General features: G+C 34.6%; 1 protein-coding gene across 1 annotated transcript; it reads right to left on the bottom strand.

Annotated features, from left to right (window-relative positions):
• Positions 1–13,476: 13,476 nt before the first annotated feature.
• Positions 13,477–24,393, bottom strand: LOC143078063 (peptidase inhibitor 16-like). Its single transcript, XM_076253056.1, has 6 exons — positions 24,187–24,393; positions 23,756–23,858; positions 20,121–20,245; positions 16,333–16,442; positions 15,422–15,519; positions 13,477–13,691 (listed from the first exon to the last, which is right to left on the bottom strand). The coding sequence occupies exons 1-6, from the start codon at positions 24,325–24,327 to the stop codon at positions 13,579–13,581; spliced, it is 690 nt and encodes a 229-aa protein (XP_076109171.1). The 5' UTR covers positions 24,328–24,393; the 3' UTR covers positions 13,477–13,578.
• Between the last annotated feature and the right edge of the window lie 253 nt (positions 24,394–24,646).

Genomic DNA, 24,646 nt, shown 5'->3' with positions numbered 1-24,646 from the left:
TCTTACTTTACTGAACATTCTTGCTGCTTACAATTATCTCTATCTATAATGAACTTGGCCCAGTAGTTTAAGAGGAGAAGATTTTTGTAAAAGATAACTAAGATTTACGAAAAATGGTTCAAAATTGACTATAAAGGGCAATAACTCCTAAAGGGGTCAACTGACCATTTCAGTCATGTTGACTTATTTGTAAATCTTACTTTGCTGAACATTATTGCTGTTTACAGTTTATTTCTATCTATAATAATATTCAAGATAATAACCAAAAACAGCAAAATTTCCTTAAAATTACCAATTCAGGGGCAGCAACCCAACAACAGGTTGTCCGATTCATCTGAAAATTTCAGGGCAGATAGATCTTGACCTGATAATCAATTTTACTGCATGTCAGATTTGCTCTAAATGCTTTGGTTTTTGAGTTATAAGCCAAAAACTGAATTTTGCCCCTATGTTCTATTTTTAGCTGTGGCGGCCATCTTGGTTGGTTGGCCAGGTCACGCCACACATTTTTTAAACTAGATACACCAATGATGATTGTGACCAAGTTTGGTTTAATTTGGCCCAGTGGTTTCAGAGGAGAAGATTTTTGTAATAGATTACTAAGATTTACGAAAAATGGTTAAAAATTGACTATCAAGGGCAATAACTCCTAAAGCGGTCAACTGACCATTTCAGTCCTGTTCACTTATTTGTAAATCTTACTTTGCTGAACATTATTGCTGTTTACAGTTTATCTCTATCTATAATAATATTCAAGATAATAACCAAAAACAGCAAAATTTCCTTAAAATTACCAATTCACGGGCAGCAACCCAACAACAGGTTGTCCGATTCATCTGTAAATTTAAGGGCAGATAGATCTTGACCTGATAATCAATTTTACTTCGTCAGATTTGCTCTAAATGCTTTGGTTTTTGAGTTATAAGCCAAAAACTGAATTTTACCCCTATGTTCTATTTTTAGCTGTGGCGGCCATCTTGGTTGGTTGGCCGGGTCACGCTACACATTTTTTAAACTAGATACCCCAATTGTGATTGTGGCCAAGTTTGGTTTAATTTGGCCCAGTAGTTTCAGAGGAGAAGATTTTTGTAAAAGATTACTAAGATTTACGAAAAATGGTTAAAAATTGACTATAAAGGGCAATAACTCCTAAAGGGGTCAACTGACCATTTCGGTCATGTTGACTTATTTGTTAATCTTACTTTGCTGAACATTATTGCTGTTTACAGTTTATCTCTATCTATAATAATATTCAAAATAATAACCAAAAACAGCAAAATTTCCTTAAAATTACCAATTCAGGGGCAGCAACCCAACAACGGGTTGTCCGATTCATCTGAAAATTGCAAGGCAGATAGATCTTGACCTGATAAACAATTTTACCCCCATGTCAGATTTGCTCTAAATGCTTTGGTTTTTGAGTTATAAGCCAAAAACTGCATTTTACCCCTATGTTCTATTTTTAGCCATGGCGGCCATCTTGGTTGGTTGGCCGGGTCACGCCACACATTTTTTAAACTAGATACCCCAATGATGATTGTGGCCAAGTTTGGTTTAATTTGGCCCAGTAGTTTCAGAGGAGAAGATTTTTGTAAAAGTTAACGACGACGGACGACGACGACGACGACGGACGACGGACGACGGACGACGGACGCCGGATGCCAAGTGATGAGAAAAGCTCACTTGGCCCTTCGGGCCAGGTGAGCTAAAAAGGACGAGAACGTTGGACAGTCAAAAAGACATAGACGCATGTAACCTTACATTGGATCTCCGTCTGTCCAAAGTGGAACTGGCCATGGAATCTTTACACGAGCATCGCCTTGCCCTCACTAAGGCTAAATCAACTAAAACAAGGACCTCAGGCTCAAAAGGTAAGAAAACCTCATGCAGCAGTAGCTCTAACGTGTCAGACATGTCAAACCTAGCACGGAGAAAGCGTGCCAAGGCAGAGGCTGCCAAGTCTAAAATAGCCTTTGTCGAAAACATGCACTTATCCTACAACAGGAAGCAATGTTACAGGAACAAGCCCTGTTCAGACAAATTGAAATGGAACAGGAAGCAGCACACAAAAAGGCTGAAATGGAACAGGAAGCCACACGTAAAAAGGCAGAAATGGAGCAAGAAGTCGCTCAACGTAAACAGGAGGCCGCACAGAGAACAGTTGAGCTAGAACAGGAGGGCGCTCACAGAAAAGTGCAATTAGAACAATAGGCCGCTCACAGAAAAACGCAATTAGAACAAGAGGCTATGCGCAGGAAGGCTCAAATGCAACAAGAAGCCGTACGGGTAAGCCGTGAAAAAGCAGAGCTGAAAGCCAAATTGAACCTTCTTGAAGCACAGAGAGAAGCTGCAGCCGCAGAAGCCGAGGCTCGTATCCTGGAATACGATGACAGCCAAGCGTTTATCGATCTCCCTGACGAAAAGGAAGACCCGTTCCAGCGTGTGCAAGATTTCGTCAATAAACTTCCTGTATCAACTGTTGTAAAGGAAGTAACCTTTCTCAAAAGAAAAAACAAATTCCTGTTAAGATCGAGCTGAGTCGCGAAGCACCAGCGTTCGTGCCATCCGTGGCACTGAACTTGCTGTCACAGACATCTGCTGTCTTGCCTTCCGATACTAAGTCACCGGAAGTTACCTTAATCCCAGATCTGGAATTAGTAACCGTCATACAAAAACTAGGCCTTTCAGATGAGAGCCCTACTGAACACCAAAAACAGGATGTTAAAGAATCGATCCCTGTCTTACGCACAGAACAAGACGTTATAGAAGAGATCCCTGTTTCACACCAAAAACACTTTGCGTAATAGAAGAGATCCCTGTCGCATACCAGCAACAAATCAATCCCACGTCGGAGATAACTAGATTTCTTCTACACAAAGACCTATTATTCTCCAGGCTAACAAATTTTAATGACCTGGCAGAATCCTTCCATACATGGAAATCTAGCTTCAAAAACGTCAAAGACGAATTGCAAGTTTCTGACTCGGAACAAATAGACTTACTAATTAAGTGGCTAGGGTCAGAGTCTGGTAAACATGCCATAAGTATTAGGGCATCAAATGCCAACAACCCTATTGGTCTACTAGAGGCCTACAGAGGTTATGGCAAAGACTAGATGAGCGATATGGTGCTCCAGAAATGTTGGAAGCCTCTCTCAGGAGTAAACTCAATAAATTCCCAATATTGACAAATAAGGACAACGCATATCTCTATGAACTGTCTGACATTCTATCAGAAATAGAATACCACAAGGAAAACCCCAAACTGGGATGTCTGCTAGCTTATTTTGATTCACCGACCGGAATAAAACCTGTCATTGAAAAACTACCCTATGGACTTCAGGAAAAGTGGATTACAAGGGCGTCTAGATACAAATCTAACCACGACGTTGCCTTTCCACCTTTTACAGAGTTATCTGCATTTATCAGTGAAATCAGCAGAATTAAAAACGATCCTGGATTCATTTTTGGGTCAAGATTCACACCAAGTACAAAAGGTGCTGCGCCAAGGTTCACACCTCAGCCTGGAACAAAAATCAACGTTTACAAGACACTGACAGCGGTCGAACAAAGATCTGGAGAGACTGCACAGCTACAAAATCTGTGTATAATGTAACGATTTCGCCCCTTAAACCGAGTGGTAAGTTAAATTGAATAAGGAGACTCGATCGTACATAATTTGCATGGATCCTTTGAGTTGGTATATGATTTAAATAATAACTAAAGTCAGGTAACATTTCATAGGTATTTTATATAATATCTATATAATCAAATATTTACAATTGATCATAAAAACATAAATTCATATTTATAAACAATTTGCCGTAATCATCTCATAAAGGTTTCTCTCTGCTAAAGTGAAAGTAGATTTCCAGAAAACCTCTCTCATCGTATTTATAGAAAGTTGACTAAGTGGAACGACAGCTGACGGGACTTTCCCGTAGGTCGAAGGTCGTCTTCTTTATCAAAACAAACAATTGCCATGTGTAAGAAGGTTTAGTTTTCTTAAAACATTCAAAACCTTCACACTAAATTATAAGGACATCAAGACAGCATAAATTCCGACTGCTCTTGCAGGCGGTGAGATTAAATCTAAAGTTCGTTTCGTCAACCTTCTATTTATAATTTTCCGGTCAATGGATCGACCAATCAAAACGTTTGTTATGTTCACAGGCAATCTCGTGTTGCAGACCGCCAATACACAAATAAATATGGCTTCTCTTGTAAATAAACTATGGCACTGCTGGTATTTAGACGATTACGGCTAAAACACAAGTTATTACATTAAGAAAATAAATAAGCAAATAAGGTAAACACATTATCGCATCATGTATCATTGAAATACATGCCAACCAACCGTGAATATTCTGTACGAGGTGACATTCCATCGTAAAAAAATAGCGTTGCGAAAACGTAAACAAAAACAGCTGACTTATAAAATTACTACTGTAAACTATGGATAACACGAGATCCATTAATTTAATAATACGATCACTAAATCGTAACACAAATACACAATAGCGAACATTCGCTAAATGAATGTCGTGGGTTCAGAGCTAAAACTATAGAGGAACGCAAGGAACTGTTGAGGCAAAATAATCTTTGTTACAAATGCTGTGATTTGACTATGCACAGAAGTCGTGATTGCAACGCGAGTATCAGTTGCAATGAATGCGGAAATAAACAACACACTACCGCATTACACACTAATCAAGTGTACCAAAACAAAGGTGCACCGCCTTCACCGCCTAGATCAGTCGACGGCGGGGAGCAACTTGAGTTAGCTGAAACCAAGCTAACCTCTGTTAATAGTTCAACTTGCACAGATATATCCAAAGACGGCAACAGTAGTAAATCTTGTGCCAAGATACTTCCAGTGAATGTCTTTCACAAAGATAATCAGGACAAAGTAATTCGCATGTATGCAATTATTGACGACCAAAGCAACCGGTCTCTCGTGGCTCCTGAATTCTTCAGCCTATTCAACGTACAGGCAGAAACAAAAGACTATTTGTTATCCACATGCTCCGGCAGCAAGGTTACTTCCTGTAAACGAGGAAACGGCTTTGTCGTGAAGTCTGTACAAGACAATACTAGATTCAATCTGCCTGAACTGATTGAATGCGATAACATTCCCAATAATCAGAACGAAATTGCTACACCTGTAGGCGAGTGATATGAAAGCCAAATTTACATTTTTAATGCACCTACCTAACACACGGCTAAATTATATATCACTGGAAAGCTAAGAATGTGTACTTTCTAAATATCCCGGTCGTCAAAAGAAATTATGGTGCATTTTTTTTTAACTCGAGGTCAAAGGTCATGGGTGCAATTTCAATTCACGGATACTTCCAGTAGAAAAATCGAGTCAAAACAAATGCAAAAATGAAACAATTTTATAGGAATGCTGTATTACTGTTGGGAAAATATATTTCTATCATAGTGTTAATTAATTTTGGTTGATTTTAACGGTAACGCATGTTACGTAACGTTTTCTCTCGGAGTCTTTGAAAATCAACCATTAAGTCACATAAATGTATCTAGTCGCCCTTGTATTATCTAAATCTTATAATACCTCCGTATCATTTGATTGCACGTATTTACAAACATATATCTGCAAATTTGATATAAATAATCCGAAACAAAATATTTGAAGCAAGGGGAAATTTAACATATGACGTATTTTTAATTGTTTAGAAAGTCCCATGATGAGCTGTACATTAAAATTGAGGAAGTGTATGGTCTCCTGTTAGTTTGAAAGCCTACGAACCGCTTCAAGATCAGACAACCATAGGGCGGATTTTTTGTTATTATTGTAGTGCAATATGTTGAGTCTGGATCATACCGCAATTTCATTTACATCACTAAATCAGATATGATAAGAGTACTAACTAACATTACTAAAATGAGTAAAGTGCTACTAGTATATTTATATCAACAAATTGACAATTTTAATATAAAACATCACAAGGAAAAAATGACCACTCATTGTACGTCAAACTGTGTTTGATTTTACTTTAGTCGGCCGCCGTGTATCTTGAGATATCTTATTAATTAAACAACACTTGACAAAGGAGTTTGTACTTTTTTTAAATTACGCTAGTGATGACCTTCGGCTACTTTGGCACTACGTAATAATTTTTTATATCTTGTTTCACCGCTTCAAACGGAGGACAAGGTTATCCTAATATTGAACCTTTTATTTGGCTTTCTTATGTTAAAATCCCGTTAGCGTATAACCTAAATGATCGAAACGTCGGACCAATGGGATGTAGGACCATTTAGGTGTCGGAATATTGCGATATCGGAATATTATAGCTTCATTTTAACTTGTAATCTAATCATTCATATCGGTCAAAATATCCATACAAAGACAACTCCCTTGGCATGGGCATATACCAGTACAGCAGAGGTTTTTCTCAAAGCGGACACAAGATCTACTATATACAGATTGAATTAAAAATTGGAAATGGACATGAGGGATTTGTCAAAGAGACACCAACCCGTTCAAAAAGCAGGCAACGGCCGAAGACCACCAATGGGTCATCAATTCAGCAAGAAACTCCCAAACCCGGAGGCGTTCTTCAGCTGGCCTCTAAACAAAAATGTACTAGTTTGAAATGATAGTGGACGTCATACTAAGCTTCGAAATATACTCAAGAAATTAAAACAAAAAAACATACAAAAATAAGAAAGGCCAGAGGCTCCTGACTTGGGACAGGCGCAAAATTGCGGCTTGGTTAAACATGTTTTTGCAATCTCAACCCTCCCCCTGCGTGAACAGATCAAATCTTGTAGAAAGTTGGATAACATCATACCGGACCGATGTTGCCTTTTAACCAACCAAAGTCATATGGAGAACTTTTATTGTTTCTGTAGTTAGGTCGACATTGTCTTGGATAAAATTTTGACCCCCAGAAGAAAAATAATGCCATGTAGAATGTATGCCCCATTTTCAATTTTTCTAATCTGTTGATCAGTCAAACTTGTTAATAGTTATCAAAGGTGTGTCCATAAATACGGTGCATTTGTAATGATAAATCTAAATGAAAAAGAGTTAAAAAGAATAAGACAAAATTATAGAGCTGCTGTATACAATATTGGATGTACCTTGGCCTTGTTGAGGCTGTATACATGTACATTGTAACTATAAATTGACCATATACATGTATTTTTAGTATTTGTTGAAGCTGATAATATGTTATGTAGTTTTCTCGGCGGCGATCCTCGGGAATAAATTAAGCCCGGTTAACTGAGCAAGTAATTAAAGTTGTTAACCAGAATACTTCCTTGCATTGTGTACAGGCACGTCATCTTTAATCGTCGAAATGTTAGTAAAAGCTGTTTTATGTTCAGAATAAAATAGCTCTTTACTTTCTGACTTCAAATTTTGTAGAAATATTTAGCGATGCAAGCTCGATGGTATAAAGATTTAATAGTAAAATTATCATGAGTTATTTTGTAAATCAGATCATTACGTCCATTTGTATTTTTGTCCATCTGATGAGTTAAGCCTTTTTCAACTGATTTTTATAGTTCGTTCTTATATTGTACTGTTATACCACTGTCCCAGGTTAGGGGGAGGGTTGGGATCCCGCTAACATGTTTAACCCCGCCACATTATTTATGTATCATGTGCCTGTCCCAAGTCAGGAGCCTGTAATTCAGTGGTTGCCGTTTGTTTATGTGTTACATATTTGTTTTTCGTTCTTTTTTTTTTACATAAATAAGGCCGTTAGTTTTCTCGTTTGAATTGTTTTACATTGTCTTATCGGGGCCTTTTATAGCTGACTATGCGGTATGGGCTTTGCTCATTGTTGAAGGCCGTACGGTGACCTATAGTTGTTAATGTTTGTGTCATTTTGGTCTTTTGTGGATAGTTGTCTCATTGGCAATCATACCACGTCTTCTTTTTTCGATATTTGTAGGAGATATATGTATTTTAACACTCAATACAACTTGAGTTTGCTACTCAGAGGATACCTTATGAAGTTGTGTAACTTGCTTATAGGCTTTATACATTTGCAAAATATACAAACAGACAAATCAGAATGAGTTGTAGATCTATTGCCCTCGTTGATATATATGAGAAGAGACTGATCGGTAGAATTGGTACATGTAGTACAAAGTCTTTGTACAGACAAAACAGAAGATGATAGGTTGTGCTTACTTTTGAAATATTCATAGCAACTTTTATGATATTTTGTATTTTCAAATGGGATGTTTTCATTTTTTTCATATTCATCGACCAGTCTTCTGTAAACTTCATCTTTTCGTTTTCCCACTGCGTCAATACAACTGTATCTTCATTTAAGTGTTTAACTACATAGTTTCTATGTAGTAAATACATGACAGACTATGCATCTCTGTCAATCAATAGATAGTTTTTGCTCTTTAGCATAGGAAGGGTTTCATTGTGAACTGGACTGTGAAAATTTGACACGACTCGGAAGATTTTCTACAATTTTCCGATACTATTCCTTATTTAGAAATGGGTGAATTCTACAGAACTCAAAAACTATGTTTTACTTTGATTTGATCTTAATTTCGGACGATTTTATATCTATTTAAGCTACACTGAAGTTCAAGATAGAAATAGAACCGTTTAAATATGATTTGTCGTACTCTAATAGCACTATTAAGTACACGGAAATCGACTAATATATTCAGTAAAAAAACGATAACGAAATAGATAAAGGATTCCGGAAACTATAGTGATTTTACCCAACATCATAGAATTACAGAAATTTGTGATTTTAAGAAATGTTGAGATAAAGTCTTGATCTTGAATGAAAAAACGATAACTGATGAGTGATTTGGTGTGTTCTAAAATGGATAGAGTGCAAAAATAATTTTAGATCCGAAAAGGTCAGGATTATGAAAATTTTCGTACAAAATGTCAAATATTTAGAAGGAATGCAAAAGCATGCGGAGTTTTAGTTGTAAATATTGTTTTTCATTATTTTAAGAATCTAATTCACTTAATTATTCTGTCTAAAAGAAGAGATACGACTAATTTCTTTTGCTTGAAAAACATGTCGTAATTTTATAATTTTCAACTAATTTCTGAAATAAACGTCAATTTTACAAAAACTGCACCGTACGATTTTGTGACGACCGGGCAAAAATCAAAGTTAAATCATTATTCTTTCATTTAAAAAAGAAATTAGCCGTGTGTTAGGTGGGTGCATTAAAGTCCTTAACTAGACGTCTTTTTCAAATATTACACTCGCCTACTGAGGATATATTGCAATATCAACACTTGCAAGAACTACAAAAACATATTCTTCCGATTGATGAAAAATGCAAAATCCTATTGCTCATTGGAAGAGACCTTATAGAGGCACATCATGTCCTTGATCAACGTCTAGGACCACCAAAGGCTCCATTTGCGCAAAAGTTAAACCTGGGTTGGATTATCGTTGGAGAAATACGCTCCGATAAGCAACATTTTCACCTTGAACTCACTACAAAGGAAACAAATCCAACTTGCAGTGTTGTGAAACCACATACAAAGAAATTACCTGAGTGTAATAAAACCAACACCCAGTCAATTGAAATTCAAACTGATTCGTTCAAACATTATCCCCGTTTACATGGGCAACCGAAAACGAAATCAGCGACTTCTATCGTCAGATTTGCAGAAGCCGAAAAGTTCACTTCGGAAGCAACGCAACCAAAAGTGAATGCCAACAAAGAAAAGTACATCCGAAAACATTCAATTCCCAAGGAAAGCTTCAATTCGCTTTTGGATACACAAGGACAAGAGGAAAGCAGAATAGACAATTCCAACTTAAGTCACAGAGAAAAGGAACATGGCGCCGGATGGTTTACCGTATGCCGTAAACGTAAAGGAAAGCGTCCGTCTAACAAGATGTCCTCGTTGGATCGCATATCCGTGTCGAAAGGAGATTCTTCAATTAGAACTACGGCTATGGAGTTGGGTCTTAGATCGTCGCGATCTCGTCGGAAACACCGCCTTGTCTAGGATAGAAGCTGTGAAATACCCAGCCTCTCGTTGGACTACTTCTAAGTGGAACTTTGGACTGTTGTTATATATTTAACATTTTATTTGTTTTTGATAATGGAATAGTGATGTCAGATAGACCTCAGACGGGGAGTGTTCTGAAACTTATTCATCATTTATTCTTCATTTGATCATCATTTTATATTTTTAACGTTTCATTGCGCACATCGCGTTATGTGCGCCAGTTTTAGGAGTTTTATACAGGACAGTGTAGGAATCCGTGTTACTTTCCCCTCTCTTCTGAGTGACGTAAAACGGCTCAGCGTCTAAAAAAACGTACCCATTTTAATATAACATTCACTGAAATTCAGTACCTATAGTTATATAAATATTTAAGAAAGAATGACCTATACTTATATACAATATTTAAAATATGACCCATGCTTATGTAAGCACTAACTCATCATCACTCATAATTCATAAATATACCAGCTACCCTTAAGTTTTTATATATTTTTTATATATGAATTGACATCGTTTGGTGCACATATATTTTATATGATATGTAGATCATACCCAAATCAATATACAGTTATCAAACGTAAATGCATTTTAATATAGGATGTCATTAAAAAGGAGGGTCATTTTTATATAAAATCTCGCAAAATTATGACCCATATTTTTGGCACATCCCCGTATACCCAATAATAGGAAGTTACCCCCCCCCCCCCCCCCGTGACAGAACCCGACGTGCGCAAGAATATTCATCTTTTTATTATTATAAAGAACATTAACAGCTTTATATATCTACGAACTGTTTATCTGTATTTTTAATGGACTTTAATTATCATTGAACACATTGTAAAATTGTATTTATATTTGTATTTTCAGTTTTTCACCATTTGGATTGGAAGTGAAATAAAAGTCAGCTCCTGATTGTTTTATCTTTACTTAAACCCAGTTGTCTTGGTTACACTCACTGGTACGGCCAGTACATAGTCATACGAAGACGATATACACAACACAATCATACGAAGAAGTTATACACCACATAGTCATACGAAGACGATATACACAACACAATCATACGAAGAAGTTATACACCACATAGTCATACGAAGACGATATACACAACACAATCATTCGAAGAAGTTACCACCACATAGTCATACGAAGACGATATACACAACACAATTATACGAAGAAGCTATACACCACATAGTCATACGAAGTCGATATACAAAACACAATCATACGAAGAAGTTATACACCACATAGTCATACGAAGACGATATACACAACACAATCATACGAAGAAGTTACCACCACATAGTCATAAGAAGACGATATACACAACACAATCATACGAAGAAGTTATACACCACATAGTCATACGAAGACGATATACACAACACAATCATACGAAGAAGTTATACACCACATAGTCATACGAAGACGATATACACAACACAATCATACGAAGAAGTTATACACCACATAGTCACACGAAGACGATATACACAACACAATCATACGAAGAAATTATACACCACATAGTCATACGAAGACAATATACACAACACAATCATACGAAGATGTAATACACCACATAGTCATACGAAGACGATATACACAACACAATCATATACGAAGAAGTTATACACCACATAGTCATACGAAGACGATATACACAACACAATCATACGAAGAAGTTATACACAAAATTAAAGGAATAACAACAAAATATCAGCTGCAAACATAAGATGGTCTATTCTACGATCATTGCAAAAAGCAAAAAGTAAAACCGAACTCAATTCAATACGAAAAGTCCATAATCAAATGGCCAAATCAAAAGCTCAAACATATCGTTCAAATGGATGGCAACTGTCATATTCCTGACTTGGTAAGACATTTTCATATATAGAAAATGGTTGATGAACCTGGTTTCATAGCAACTAAACCTCTCACTTGTATGACAGTCGCATCAAATTCCATTAAATTGAAAACGATGCGTGAACAAAACCAACAGACATAATATGTAAAAATGTCAAACATAGGGGCCAATATTGTGTGATCATATTTGCCCTATAAAACAAACAAATTTTAACAAAGAAGCAGAACAAGCATATATAAAATTAAACAGCCTCATTCATTGTCTTTTTCAATTTTTAGAATTGATAGTCTTTATTGCGATTATTGACATTTTATTTTCATACAATTAATATTCTTTTCTGCGACTATTGATATTCTCTTCTGTGATTATTGATATTCTCTTCTGTGACCGTTGATAGCCTATTCTGCGACTGTAATTAGTATATTCTAACCGACTGTGTAAATTCAGAACTGTTCAGACAATTTACTTGCAGGAAATTTAGTAAGGGTCTGCAGAATGACTAAATTTCTTTATATTTTTGTTGTGCAGTCTTTTAAGAACTGTTATGGGCAGAATAAACGTTTCAGTAAGGGTCTGCAGAATGACTAAATTTCTTTATATTTTTGTTGTGCAGTCTTTTAAGAACTGTTATGGGCAGAATAAACGTTTCAGATTAAAAATGGTCACTTTTCCCACGTTTTGTGAAGCCTATCTTTTCATGAAAAAAACATGGAGATGTGGAAGGATTGCCAAAGAGCCAACAATCCACCAAAATTCAATTTACGTGGATGTAAGCCAATATGGGTAACCAACAATAAGATAATCGTATACAGTATAGTCGGCTTTCAAAGGCTTCGACATGAAAAATAGGAAGCATGTGTCAAATTACATAGTATGACAAAAAACCTAACTGAGGATAATTGGAAACGGAAAGTCCGTTATCAAATAGCAAAATTAAAAGCTCATTGACAAATACATCAAACGTATGGATAACAACTGTCATATTCCTGACTTGGTACAGGCATTTTTTTATGTAGAAAGTTGTGTGGTTTTATAGCTAGCCAAACCTCTCACTTGCCTGAATATCTTTATATGGACATCGATGTGTGAACGAAAACAAACAGATACTATAATTATAGGTAAAAATGTCACAAGTACTTCATTGATATTTTCGACATAAGTTACGTTATTGATTCATTATAATGTGATAAGTTATGGTACATTTTACTTACATGAGCAACACGATAGGTGCCACATGTGGAACAGGATATGCTTACCTTTCTAGAGCACCTGACCTTATCCCCGGTTTAACATGGGGTTCGTATTGCCTTGTCTTTACATTTCTGTGTTGTCTTATATGTACTGCTTGTCTTTTCGACGTTTAAGTCTTTTGAAATACCATGGTCAGTTAGTTTTTATCTGATGACCTACAATGGTTTACTTTATAAATTGTTATACTTTGATGGAGAGTTGTCTCATTGGCACTCATACCACATCATCCTATATCTTTTTATAGTTTTTTCTTTGTGCAACAATTTTTCTTACACTAAATATCCGTTTTTTTTTGTCAGTTTATAGGCTTTATTAGAAATTATAAACACCTCTTTTTTCTATAAACATATATAATTAAATATAATATAAATATAAAGAATTTGCATAGTAATGTTTCACTATTGAAATTATGGATACTTCAAAAAATATTGAAAATTTAAAAACAAATCGAAATAAAGTAACTGTTAGTCTTTATATTCATCTCCTAAATGCTCTTCTTTTTCTTCATTCCAGTCACTTTCTGTATCTGTAATTCTTGACAGAAGATCATATAGTGTCCTTTTTGTTGGAATTTTTCCTAGAAAGATGTATTAATAGTAACTTTAATATTTGAAATACACAATTATTTGTCAATATTAGAGTTATATATCTAGTATATTCTTCCTGATCCTACGGGATAGTTCTACAAGTAACGGATTGTCCGGCAGGTACTTCATTCATCAATTTCTATTTTTTACATACCGATTAATTTCTAGATTCGTTCACAACACACAGTGCTGTCAAACCCTTATGCCGTGCACATGATAAAATAAAATGAATGCACTCTTCATATGATAGATAGATTTCGACATATGATAGATACACTTACGCAAAAGCACTTCAAGTACAAAAATGTATATCTTTTATAAAGTATTCTTAAAAATGATATGGAGGCTACAGTAAGACCATATTTAGAAAACTCAACCCCTTCCAAACCCATTAGTAGAAGGCTGTGATGCTCTTACTACTTGTGTTACTGTAACTACATACGCAAAAGGTTAATACAATATAAATATTCTTTTTGTTAAACTACTTTGTGTGTAATCATTCTAATTTATACATTTTCTTTGGTTACATCTTCTGACATCAGACTCGGATTTCTCTTGAACTGAATTTTAATGTGCGTATTGTTATGCGTTTACTTTACTACATTGGTTAGAGGTATAGGGGGAGGGTTGAGATCTCACAAACATGTTTAACCCCGCCGCATTTTTGCGCCTGTCCCAAGTCAGGAGCCTCTGGCCTTTGTTAGTCTTGTATTATTTTAATTTTAGTTTCTTGTGTACAATTTGGAAATTAGTATGGCGTTCATTATCACTGGACTAGTATATATTTGTTTAGGGGCCAGCTGAAGGACGCCTCCGGGTGCGGGAATTTCTCGCTACATTGAAGACCTGTTGGTGACCCTCTGCTGTTGTTTTTTATTTGGTCGGGTTGTTGTCTCTTTGACACATTCCCCATTTCCATTCTCAATTTTATATATATATATATATATATATATATTTAAAAAAAAGATGTGGTATGATTGCCAATGAGACAACTAACCACAAGAGACCAAAATGACACAGACATTAACAACTATAGGTCACCGTACGGCCTTCAACAATGAGCAAAGCCCATACCGCATAGTCAGATATAAAAGGCCCCGATAAGACAATGTAAAACAATTTAAACGAGAAAACTAACGGCCTTATTTGTATAAAAAAATGAACGAAAAACAAATATGTAACAAATAAACAAACGACAACCACTGAATTACAGGCTCCTGACTTGGGACAGGCACATATATAAATAATGTGGCGGGGTATTAAACATATTAGCGGGATCCTAACCCATACCCTAACTTGGGACAGTGGTATAACAGTACAGCATAAGAACGAACTATAAAAATCAGTTGAGAGAGGCTTAACTCATCAGATGGACAAAAATACAAGTGGACGTGGCCGGGTACTTGCATATCCCGACAACAGAAAGACATTAGGAAAACATCTGAGAGTACTCGCAGTTATCTGAAAGCTAGTTCAAAGCCATTAACAACTAATAAAAAAATCATGCATCTAAGACTAAACAATCGATGTATGTCGGTTTCTTAGATTTCAAAATGAAGACTTATTATCTTTTTTCCTTTTTAACATATACGCATGAATTCAGCATAAACGAAACTTAGACTTTACACAATACTCCCCCCTATTTTACCCCCATTCCAGCTATTACGGTATTTCAAATAGTATATTCTGGTATAAAAAATATATTTTATTGATGACTTACTGCAAAGTGATTCCAAAGTGCAATAACCAGGACATTTGGAACAAGGTTTACCCTTTGTATAAGGTTTATTGAGAATCTTGTTTTTCATGATGTTTCCACTGAAAGAGAAAATATTTTTGATTTTTTTTCTTTTATTTTTTCAATTTGAAATTGCATTTAAAGATTAGCGTCAATCAATTTGAATTTATCGTGATTAACTCAATATATTTTCTTTTATAAACATTGACTTTTTTTCTGAGACAATTTTTCTTACTCATATTGATAAACGAAAAAGTTATTTTGAAAAATGCTAGTTAATAGCAATGACAAAATAAATAGTAAAGTTATCATGGTGTTTTGTTGGTCAATTTGCTAAATTGAAATCAACACTTTTTTCCTTGCATAAAACTCCGCTTATAGATATTGAAGATTTGATTTGTTAAAGAGCTGTTTACAAAAAGTTCATGCTCTTCACCCCCGGCCTCAATAGAAATAAAATCATTTCGAACAAAAATATGCCACGTACATTTGGTGTTGCACACTTTATTGTTACAATTTAATAGTATATTCTGCATGTAATTGATTATAGCATGTCAACTCCAGTGATTTGTGTTGTGGTTCGAACCTTGGCCAGATCAAACCTATACGTTTTAAAAAGAGTATTTGCCGTTTTTCATCTAAGCACACAGTATTTAGAAGTAAGATAATTGGAATAATGCGTCATGGTAGTGTGACATGTACTTCTGCAATGTTTTACCTTGTAAACCGGTTCAGCAATTTTAGGTAGTTAAAAATTTGCGATGCAAATACATAGTAATTAGATTAAATTCTAATGTTTAAGTTTTTTCCTGACCATGCAATCCATGAAAATTAGTACCGGTATAAGAGTTTGTAGGTGACATTACGTAATAACTTAGTACATATGTACTTACGCTGGAGAATAGTTACATACTACAAGGTATGCGTTTGACATTACGGTTCCAATCACTTTATTACATTTTCTTATTCCACATCCTAATAGAGAAGTTTTGGCCCAAACAAGCTGTAATGTATAATAAAAATTAGTTTCATAATTTGCTTCAAATCGAAGAAGAGCCATATAGAAAAATAAAGTTGATCTAAGACAGTCGATAAATACACCTTTAAATCTTGTTTACAAATCACTTACTTACTTCTAAATAAACTCATCATAGATTTAAAATTATATACATATCAATGATAACTCAAGTCAACACAGAAGAGCTGACTACTTGGATGGTGATACCCTCTAAGAATTGAAACTCTACAAGCAGTGGCATCAACCCAGTGGTTGTAAATAAACTCATCATAGATACCAGAATTGCTATATTTACGCCAGACGCGCGTCTATGTCTTAAAACATTTCAATGTAAGCACATTAAATGAACAAATGTAGTATATATAAACCCTTGTTTTATAATTAAAGTGTTTAGGGCTATAACACTAGAACCTCTAGAACTACAATGAATACCATCCAAAACACGATGTCAACATTAACACAAGTAGGACTGAGACATGTTTAGACCCAAAGAAAAGGGCACAAAAAGATGTGTTTAGAATTTTGCTTAGGATCTTATTAATAACATCATTTTAACAATATATGCATATATGCAAGTTTGATAATTTGCTTCAGATAACTTATCTAGTGGACTATCAGTTCCCGAGGGTATCATCGAAGTAGTTAGTAATTCGGTACAGACATAATTAATAACAAACCTTTCTAAAACTGCCCGTTGAAATTTTGAAATTATTTAGAACTAAGTTTTCAACTCCTTTAGGCATAATTGACCGTAGATAAATATGACCACCTTAGGTACGTATAGCTCTTCAACTGTTAGGTTCTGATTCATTTTTGGATTTAAATATTTGGCATTGAGCGTTCCTGATGGATTTAAATCCAGAAAAGAGATTCGGACGAACGACATTTATAACAAGTTGTTTTTATACTACATATATATACATGATATATGTTCGACAAAGAGTAATTTCAATTAAAGCAAGGTCAATTCTAACTATCATTTTCTATGGTCAGTGGACCGTGAAAATGGGGTAAAACCCCTTATTTGGCATTCTCGTAAGAACAATCATACTATAGGAAACATGTGTACTAAATTTCAAGTTTATTGAACCTCAACTTCATCAAAAACTATCTCGACCAAAAATTTGAACCTGAAGCGGGACAGACAGACAGACAGACAGACAGACAGACAGACAGACAGACCACAAATCACAATTTCCATAAATGGGGCATAAAAATCATCTGGAAAGGCATTGGCTCAGTTAATCGACATATATGTAGCTGCTCTTCAACTACATAAGACTTTTCGGACTTCTGTATTTTCGTATTACTAAAGTGTGATATAAAAAATCTCACGATAAAACAATTTGTAGTGGACCGATAGTGCTGCCCTTTGGCTACAAAACTCCCGTAACTCGTTACACTACGCTAAATTTTGATTACGTTTGAGATACGTAAGTCTATTTAAAACAGTTGAAACATGACAGATTGATATGGTCCTTTAAGACCAACGATGACCGGTATAGGTGTCTAAATATTCACTTTCGGTGTTTCGATTTTTTGTAGAGGGCGTAGCGTTGGAAATAAAACCACACCACCATATATTTATTAAATTAACCAGGAAGGTTTATGAAATAGGCAACAATAAAAAAAATCAGTCCCTGAAACATCATTTTGAAAGCAAGACAGTTGCTTTTAAAAAAAGAAGATGTGGTATGATTTCTCAACAAGAGACCAAATGACACAAAAAATTAACAACTATAAGTCACAGTACGGCCTTCAGCAAAGCCCATACCGCATAGTATACTCATTTTAGATCTCAATTCTATCATGGTTCATAAAACGACTCATTTAATCAGAGCGTGTTACCTGTCTAAACTTCTATTACAATATACCGGTATTGTATAAAATGATAACAGAAAGAAGTAGGTGCAGTAAGACCCTTTTTGGCCCCAAAATATAGCAGTTTTACAAAATTGTGAAATTGTAATTTTTTAGCTATTTATTGGAAAGTAGAATGCTTCTGCTACATAAATATAGGCCGTTTTTGACAATACAACGTACATATCGGGTACCTAGCATTTTAGTTAAATTTTAGACGGTTTCCGTCTTAAATGAAAGTGGCCGCATTCGTGTTCATTCATAATATTGAAACGTAAGTTGTATTTGATGATAATACATATATAAAGGTTGAGGATGAACACGGATGCGGCCACTTTCATTTTAACAAAAACCATCTGAAAAGTGACGTTTGGCATATTTGAGAGATATTTTATATTAAAGCTTGAATCGGAGCGTTTTTAATGACTAAATCAGTTAAAATCTTTCACAAAAACTAATATAAATCAATTAAAAGAGACACTTAAGTGTTTAAAAAGTGTCCAAAATCTTTCGTTAGAAGAACCTGAAATTTGAGGCCAAAATCGGCCCTTACCGGACCTACTCCTTTTACTAAAATATTGAACCTTACAACATAACACTACCATAACCAACATCTGACTATAGAGAGAAAATAAAATTACAAAGACTAACTCACACAAACAACACATGGTTTAGATAGTCTGGTTGCGGTACAACAAGTGAAGGGATCTCAGCAGTTTTACGTGCCTTATTTACGAATTGATAATATATATAGTTAAGGTAAAATACAAGACATAAAGAAATCTAAACAGTCTAGCCAAAAACAGGATGACAACTAACATGAACAAGGCAAAAAAGAAACAATACGATAAGCTGGACTTGAAATGTTATCGCTACTACAGGACGCTAAACAAGGTAACAAAGGTACACACTTGCCAATAAAACGAACCAAACGAGCAACCCTATAAGTATTTAGTTTTGCTTCAAATTCGAATCGAACCTCCCGAACATAATTATTTATCCTAAGTGTTTTAAATATTTTTGTAAAATTCTCAATCGAGCATAAAAAATATAGCCAAATGGGTGCCTAATACATCAGATAAAGTTGATATATATATATATATATATACGATGGATTTTGGCTATATATAGAATAACCATACATTGTCTCGAAATATCAATGTTATTTGTACAAGGCTTAGAAACGGGTAGAAAGCAAGGCTGTTTTTATTCATCCACAGAAACAATTTTAATTGATTGTTGAAACTATTTTATAAATTTATTATTATTTTGAAGTACCCCTAGTTCTTTATAATACAGTAAATTCTGTTCACGTACGTCTCTGAAGTGCTTGATTTCAATGCGTTATAATGCATTTTTGCAATTCTAAAGTCTAATTTTGCATGTATTATTGAACATTCAATTTGATAAGGTTAAGACAATTTTATTTGTATTGATTATTATGTACCGTATACTTATGGACGACCCTAAAATATCAATGTAGGATAAACAAAAACTTAAATCAAATAGTCTTTGGTTTTTTTTTATGGGGGGGGGGGGGGGGGGGGGCAGGGCAGATAAATTGCTGCAAGTACTGTTTATCCAAAATAGATATTACTTATATCCATATTGGTCAATCAATTTTTCCAAAAATTAAGTTAAGAGGTGGGGTCAGGGAAAAAACTATTTGATTTTTTTTATCCTACATTGAACTTTTGATGTCGTCCCTTAAACACTTTGATATTATGTTAACGTCATTGAATAGCAAGGACCTATTCTGGTCTACATTACTAATATTCTTCACATTCTGTTTGTACGTTTTACCTGTGTATAGTGTCCAACTTTTTTAAAGCATGTATCTGAATAGCAATTATAATTGTAATTATAGAATCGCACTTCGTTGAACCAAGAATTAACAGATTGATCCATAGCCTTATAGACGTCTTGTGCTGAAATAAAATGGATACCAAAAAATTAACTCCTGATTCGTGCTTTTCTCCATGAAAAGTTATTACAGAACTATCGTACATTTATATGTTTAAAGCAAGTTTTGAATTAAAAAAAAAATTAAAACAGATTTTATAACAACAGCATAATTAAGATGACCATGTTTGGTAGTGCTTATGATTAAGTTGGATAAGATTGAAAGACAAATTGTGTGATTATTTTTCACTGTTTGCATTGCAATCTATATATAAACTTATAAATATATATATAAATAACTGCTAGTAGTCTGATGTTATTTATGTATTATTGTCATTTTGTTTATTTTCTTTGGTTACATCTTCTGACATCAGACTTGGACTTCTCTTGAACTGAATTTTAATGTGCGTATTGTTATGCGTTTACTTTTTCTGCATTGGCTAGAGGTATAGGGGGAGGGTTGAGATCTCATAAACATGTTTAACTCCGCCCCATATTTGCGCCTGTCTCAAGTCAGGAGCCTCTGGCCTTTGTTAGTTTTGTATTATTTTTAATTTTCAGCTGAAGGACGCCTCCGGGTGCGGGAATTTCTCGCTGCATTGAAGACCTGTTGGTGACCTTCTCTATGGTCGGGTTGTTGTCTCACTTTTATTGTCAAACTGCAGAATAAAATTTAAAAGTAATATGAAAAGTTTATGGTTTCTTATCCAGGCCACATCAGAGAGGCTTGATCGGATTTCATGATATGTCAATTTCAAGATTTTAAGATATCACAGGGAAATATTTTCCTCCGGATAAAAAAATAAAAACTATTGTAACATTTTTTCCACCGGAGCAAATTTCACCCGGATATAATTTTGCTTTAGGCCACACCAATTTAATTTCTTGTTCTACAGATTTCTGGACTCCAAAAATTGGGGCGAGCGAGCGATTTGAAAATTTAAATAAAAAAATATTTAATTTGAAAATTTTTGAGGCGAAGCTTGTAAAGTAAAGGCGAGCAATTATTATTTTTTTTTGTAAACATAAAATAGTAGGTTTTGACTATATTAAAACTTGATTTATCACTTGTACCTTGACATTTCTTTAATTTATGAAGTATTTTTTCACTGTTCAACAAGAAATAATTGAATAATTAAATCTGGTCTATGTATGTGTGACGCCAATCTAATTAAAAACCGATCTCTCATCGCTCCTGTTTCTGATATGTCGCGTGGGAGATCTAACGAAACCCGCTTTGAGGTCACATGTGAATGACCTCGTAGGTGTGTCTTTTTCGACCAATGAAATTGAGTCTTCCACGATCTTGGAAGTTTAACGTAAGGCAAAGGGATGTAACTCATTTTATTTTCGACGAAATCGTCAGTCAAAATAATTCATAAACTTTTTTGATTGGCTTATTAATAGGTCGTCAACTCATTTGCATATCTTTATAAATTCATAACTTTTAGTTCACTCACATGTGACCTCAAAGCGGGTTTCGTTAGATCTCCCACGCGACATATCAGAAAAAGGAGCGATGAGAGATCGGTTTTTAATTAGATTGGTGTGACGCAGACTGACAATGAGACAATTCTTCATCCAAGTCATACCTTAGTCAGGTTCAGAACAACCCCTTTATGTTATGAATATCCCTTTTATGAGGGTTAAAATATAAGTTATAATATATTTGTTTTGTGAAAACACTTTTAGTACAGAAGGGCTAATATTTTCCCAAAGAACTATTATAATATCTATATGGTATTAAATGGTCAAAACATGTCCAAGAATTTTGTAATATTCCTGGACTTTAACCATGTTAACATATTTACTTTAACAGTTTAATATTATTCAAAATAAGTGGACCCCTCTTTTAGAAAAGTTGTTTAAAATATAATATTTTCTCCTCATTTTTGGAGTAAAAAATTCTAAGTTTTCAAAGGTTTCGTATAGTAGCACTATACAAATCCTTAGTATTTCTATTTTCTTTTCTACAACAGTAAACATGGTAAAATGACCCCTTCAAGGCCCTTGTCTGAAGGATAACCTGATAATAACAAACATAGGTCAAAGTACGGCCTTTTACACAGAGCTTTGATCCAGACCATTACAGCAAGCTACATGTATAAGGGACCACAACTTAGTATTGTACACAATTCGAACAGAAAAACCAACGATCTAATTTATATTTCCAAACGGGAAAATACCAGTGAACCACATCAACAAACGATAACTGCTGAACGACAGGTCCCTGAATCAATCAGGACAGGTGCACAAACCTGCAGCGGGTATGACCGTCAGCATACATTATAATTGCAGTTGAAGGCAAATTCTTCAGAAGTTCTTTGTACTTTATTTTAACAACGAACATTTTTTGATAGGGAATATAAGTCCTAATAATAAGAAACCAATGTTTTGTTCTGTACAGGTATTTCCGCTGTTATATATTTATTTCGGAGCACTCCCACTTGGAATAAAGTGGTTTCATGCTGAAACAATTATTCTCACAGATATTTACAGTGCTGTGGGGTGCTTATAGGTTTAAAATCGTTATATAAAGGTTATAGGTGGCACGGTAGTATTTGCATTCCAGAATTTAGGTTGCTCTTTTGTGTACCCTACTTAGGTAAATGTATCTAAACAGTGTGATTGGACAAAAAATACAGTATCAACTGAACATACTTTCCCAAACTGAGGGATGAATCAGGTGTAGAAAAATATGAAATAATTTTACATACAGATGAAAATGAATTTTTGAGAATTTTTTTAAATTTTGTATTCACTGCACCATAAAAGACCTAAAATTACTAGTGGCCTTAGGTTTCTAAAAATAGCAAAAAAAGTAAACGGTCATGATACATATTCAAATTCATTTCTGAATAGTAAAATGAAAGTACTTCAGTTAAGTGTGAATGTAGATTTTTTTGCAGTGTTAGAAAGTGGTGAAAATTCTAAAAAGGCTATCATTATCCCTATGGGCCAGGAAATACTACCGCGCCACCTATACTGTGATTTTAAAAACAAATGCTGAGATCTTTTTATAATATTTACAAACAAAAAACGGTGCAGGAAATGGACATGATTATATATCTGGATGCAGGAAGCGGGAATATAATAAAAATAAAAAAAAATCTGTTTTGAAAAAAAATAGGTGCGGGCGGGTCCGTCGAACAAGGAATTAAATTGGTGTGGCCTTACACTAAAATTTAGATATTTTCACTACTGAATAGAAATATAAAAAAAGAAGATGTGGTATCATTGCCAATAAGACCTGAAGACAGCGCTCCACAAAAGACCAAAATGACAAAGAAAGTAACTGCTATAGGTCACCGTAAGGTCAACAACAATGAGCAGAGCCACTAACGCATAGTCAGCTAGAAAAGATCCCAAAATCATGAATGTAAAACAATTCAAACGAGAAATCTAACAGCCTTATTAATATACAAAAAAGTGAACGAACAACAAAAATGCACCACAGCAACAAACGACATCCACTGAATTACAGGCTCCTGACATATAAAAAAGACCGGTTTAAGGTATCATAATTATCGGCTTACCTGTAGTAACGAAGAGATTTTCTCCATACTTATTCGTACTGTGTTTGAATACGCATTGATCTGCCCATTTTTGAGCAACATTGGCAGCAGTGTAATCCCATTTCTGAAAATCAAAAATTTCATGTATTTGAATTTTCAAAAGATAGCTTGACATTCAAATCCTAAAGGAATAGCCGGAAAAATTAATTCAAATATAGCATATATAAAATTATACTTATTTCATACTTAAAATATCATTATTTAATTTGCGAACTAAGCCCGAAACGAAATGTAAAATTGTGAGAAGCTCGAGCAAAACTAGATTTTGAATATTAAAGAACAGCTAACCTCTACTGTAAAAGATTAAAATAGGTTTTTGTAAGAAAAAAAAAAAAGAGTTGAAATAGTTGCCATATTTCAATTTAAAAAAGAGCAGTCACTGTGATTCTTACCATTTTCATCATATCAGCAGCCCCATTTTCTTTAGCCGTTTTACTTCTGAATTCATTGTGAAGCCTTGTCATTCTGTACCTCATACATGTTACTGCGCAAACATAACTAAGGAGTATAAACGTACAGGAATGGCGAAACATCCTTTAATTTTGTTGTAATTTTGTCGGCAGATTGGCATGTTTCGGGTTTTATACCCCTACAAGATACCCTGGTGTGAGTTTAATTAGATATCCCATAGATCCGATGTTACACACTCCAGGTGATTAATATTTTCATTTTATTAAAAAATGTTTACGCACTGGAAAATGATTAACATTTATCAAGGTAATACATCTAACGGATAATAAAAATGGCCGTAATCAGGGATGGGTGTTTTGAAGTGTTTCTTTATAATTGTTGTACTTGGTTATTTTTTACGACAAACACGACCAGTTAATTGCCATATTGATAATGCTTTTC

Source organism: Mytilus galloprovincialis, chromosome 6, assembly GCF_965363235.1.
Source record: "Mytilus galloprovincialis chromosome 6, xbMytGall1.hap1.1, whole genome shotgun sequence".
NCBI classification, from domain to species: Eukaryota; Metazoa; Mollusca; class Bivalvia; order Mytilida; family Mytilidae; genus Mytilus; species Mytilus galloprovincialis.
This window is presented reverse-complemented; position numbering and strand designations above follow the sequence as displayed.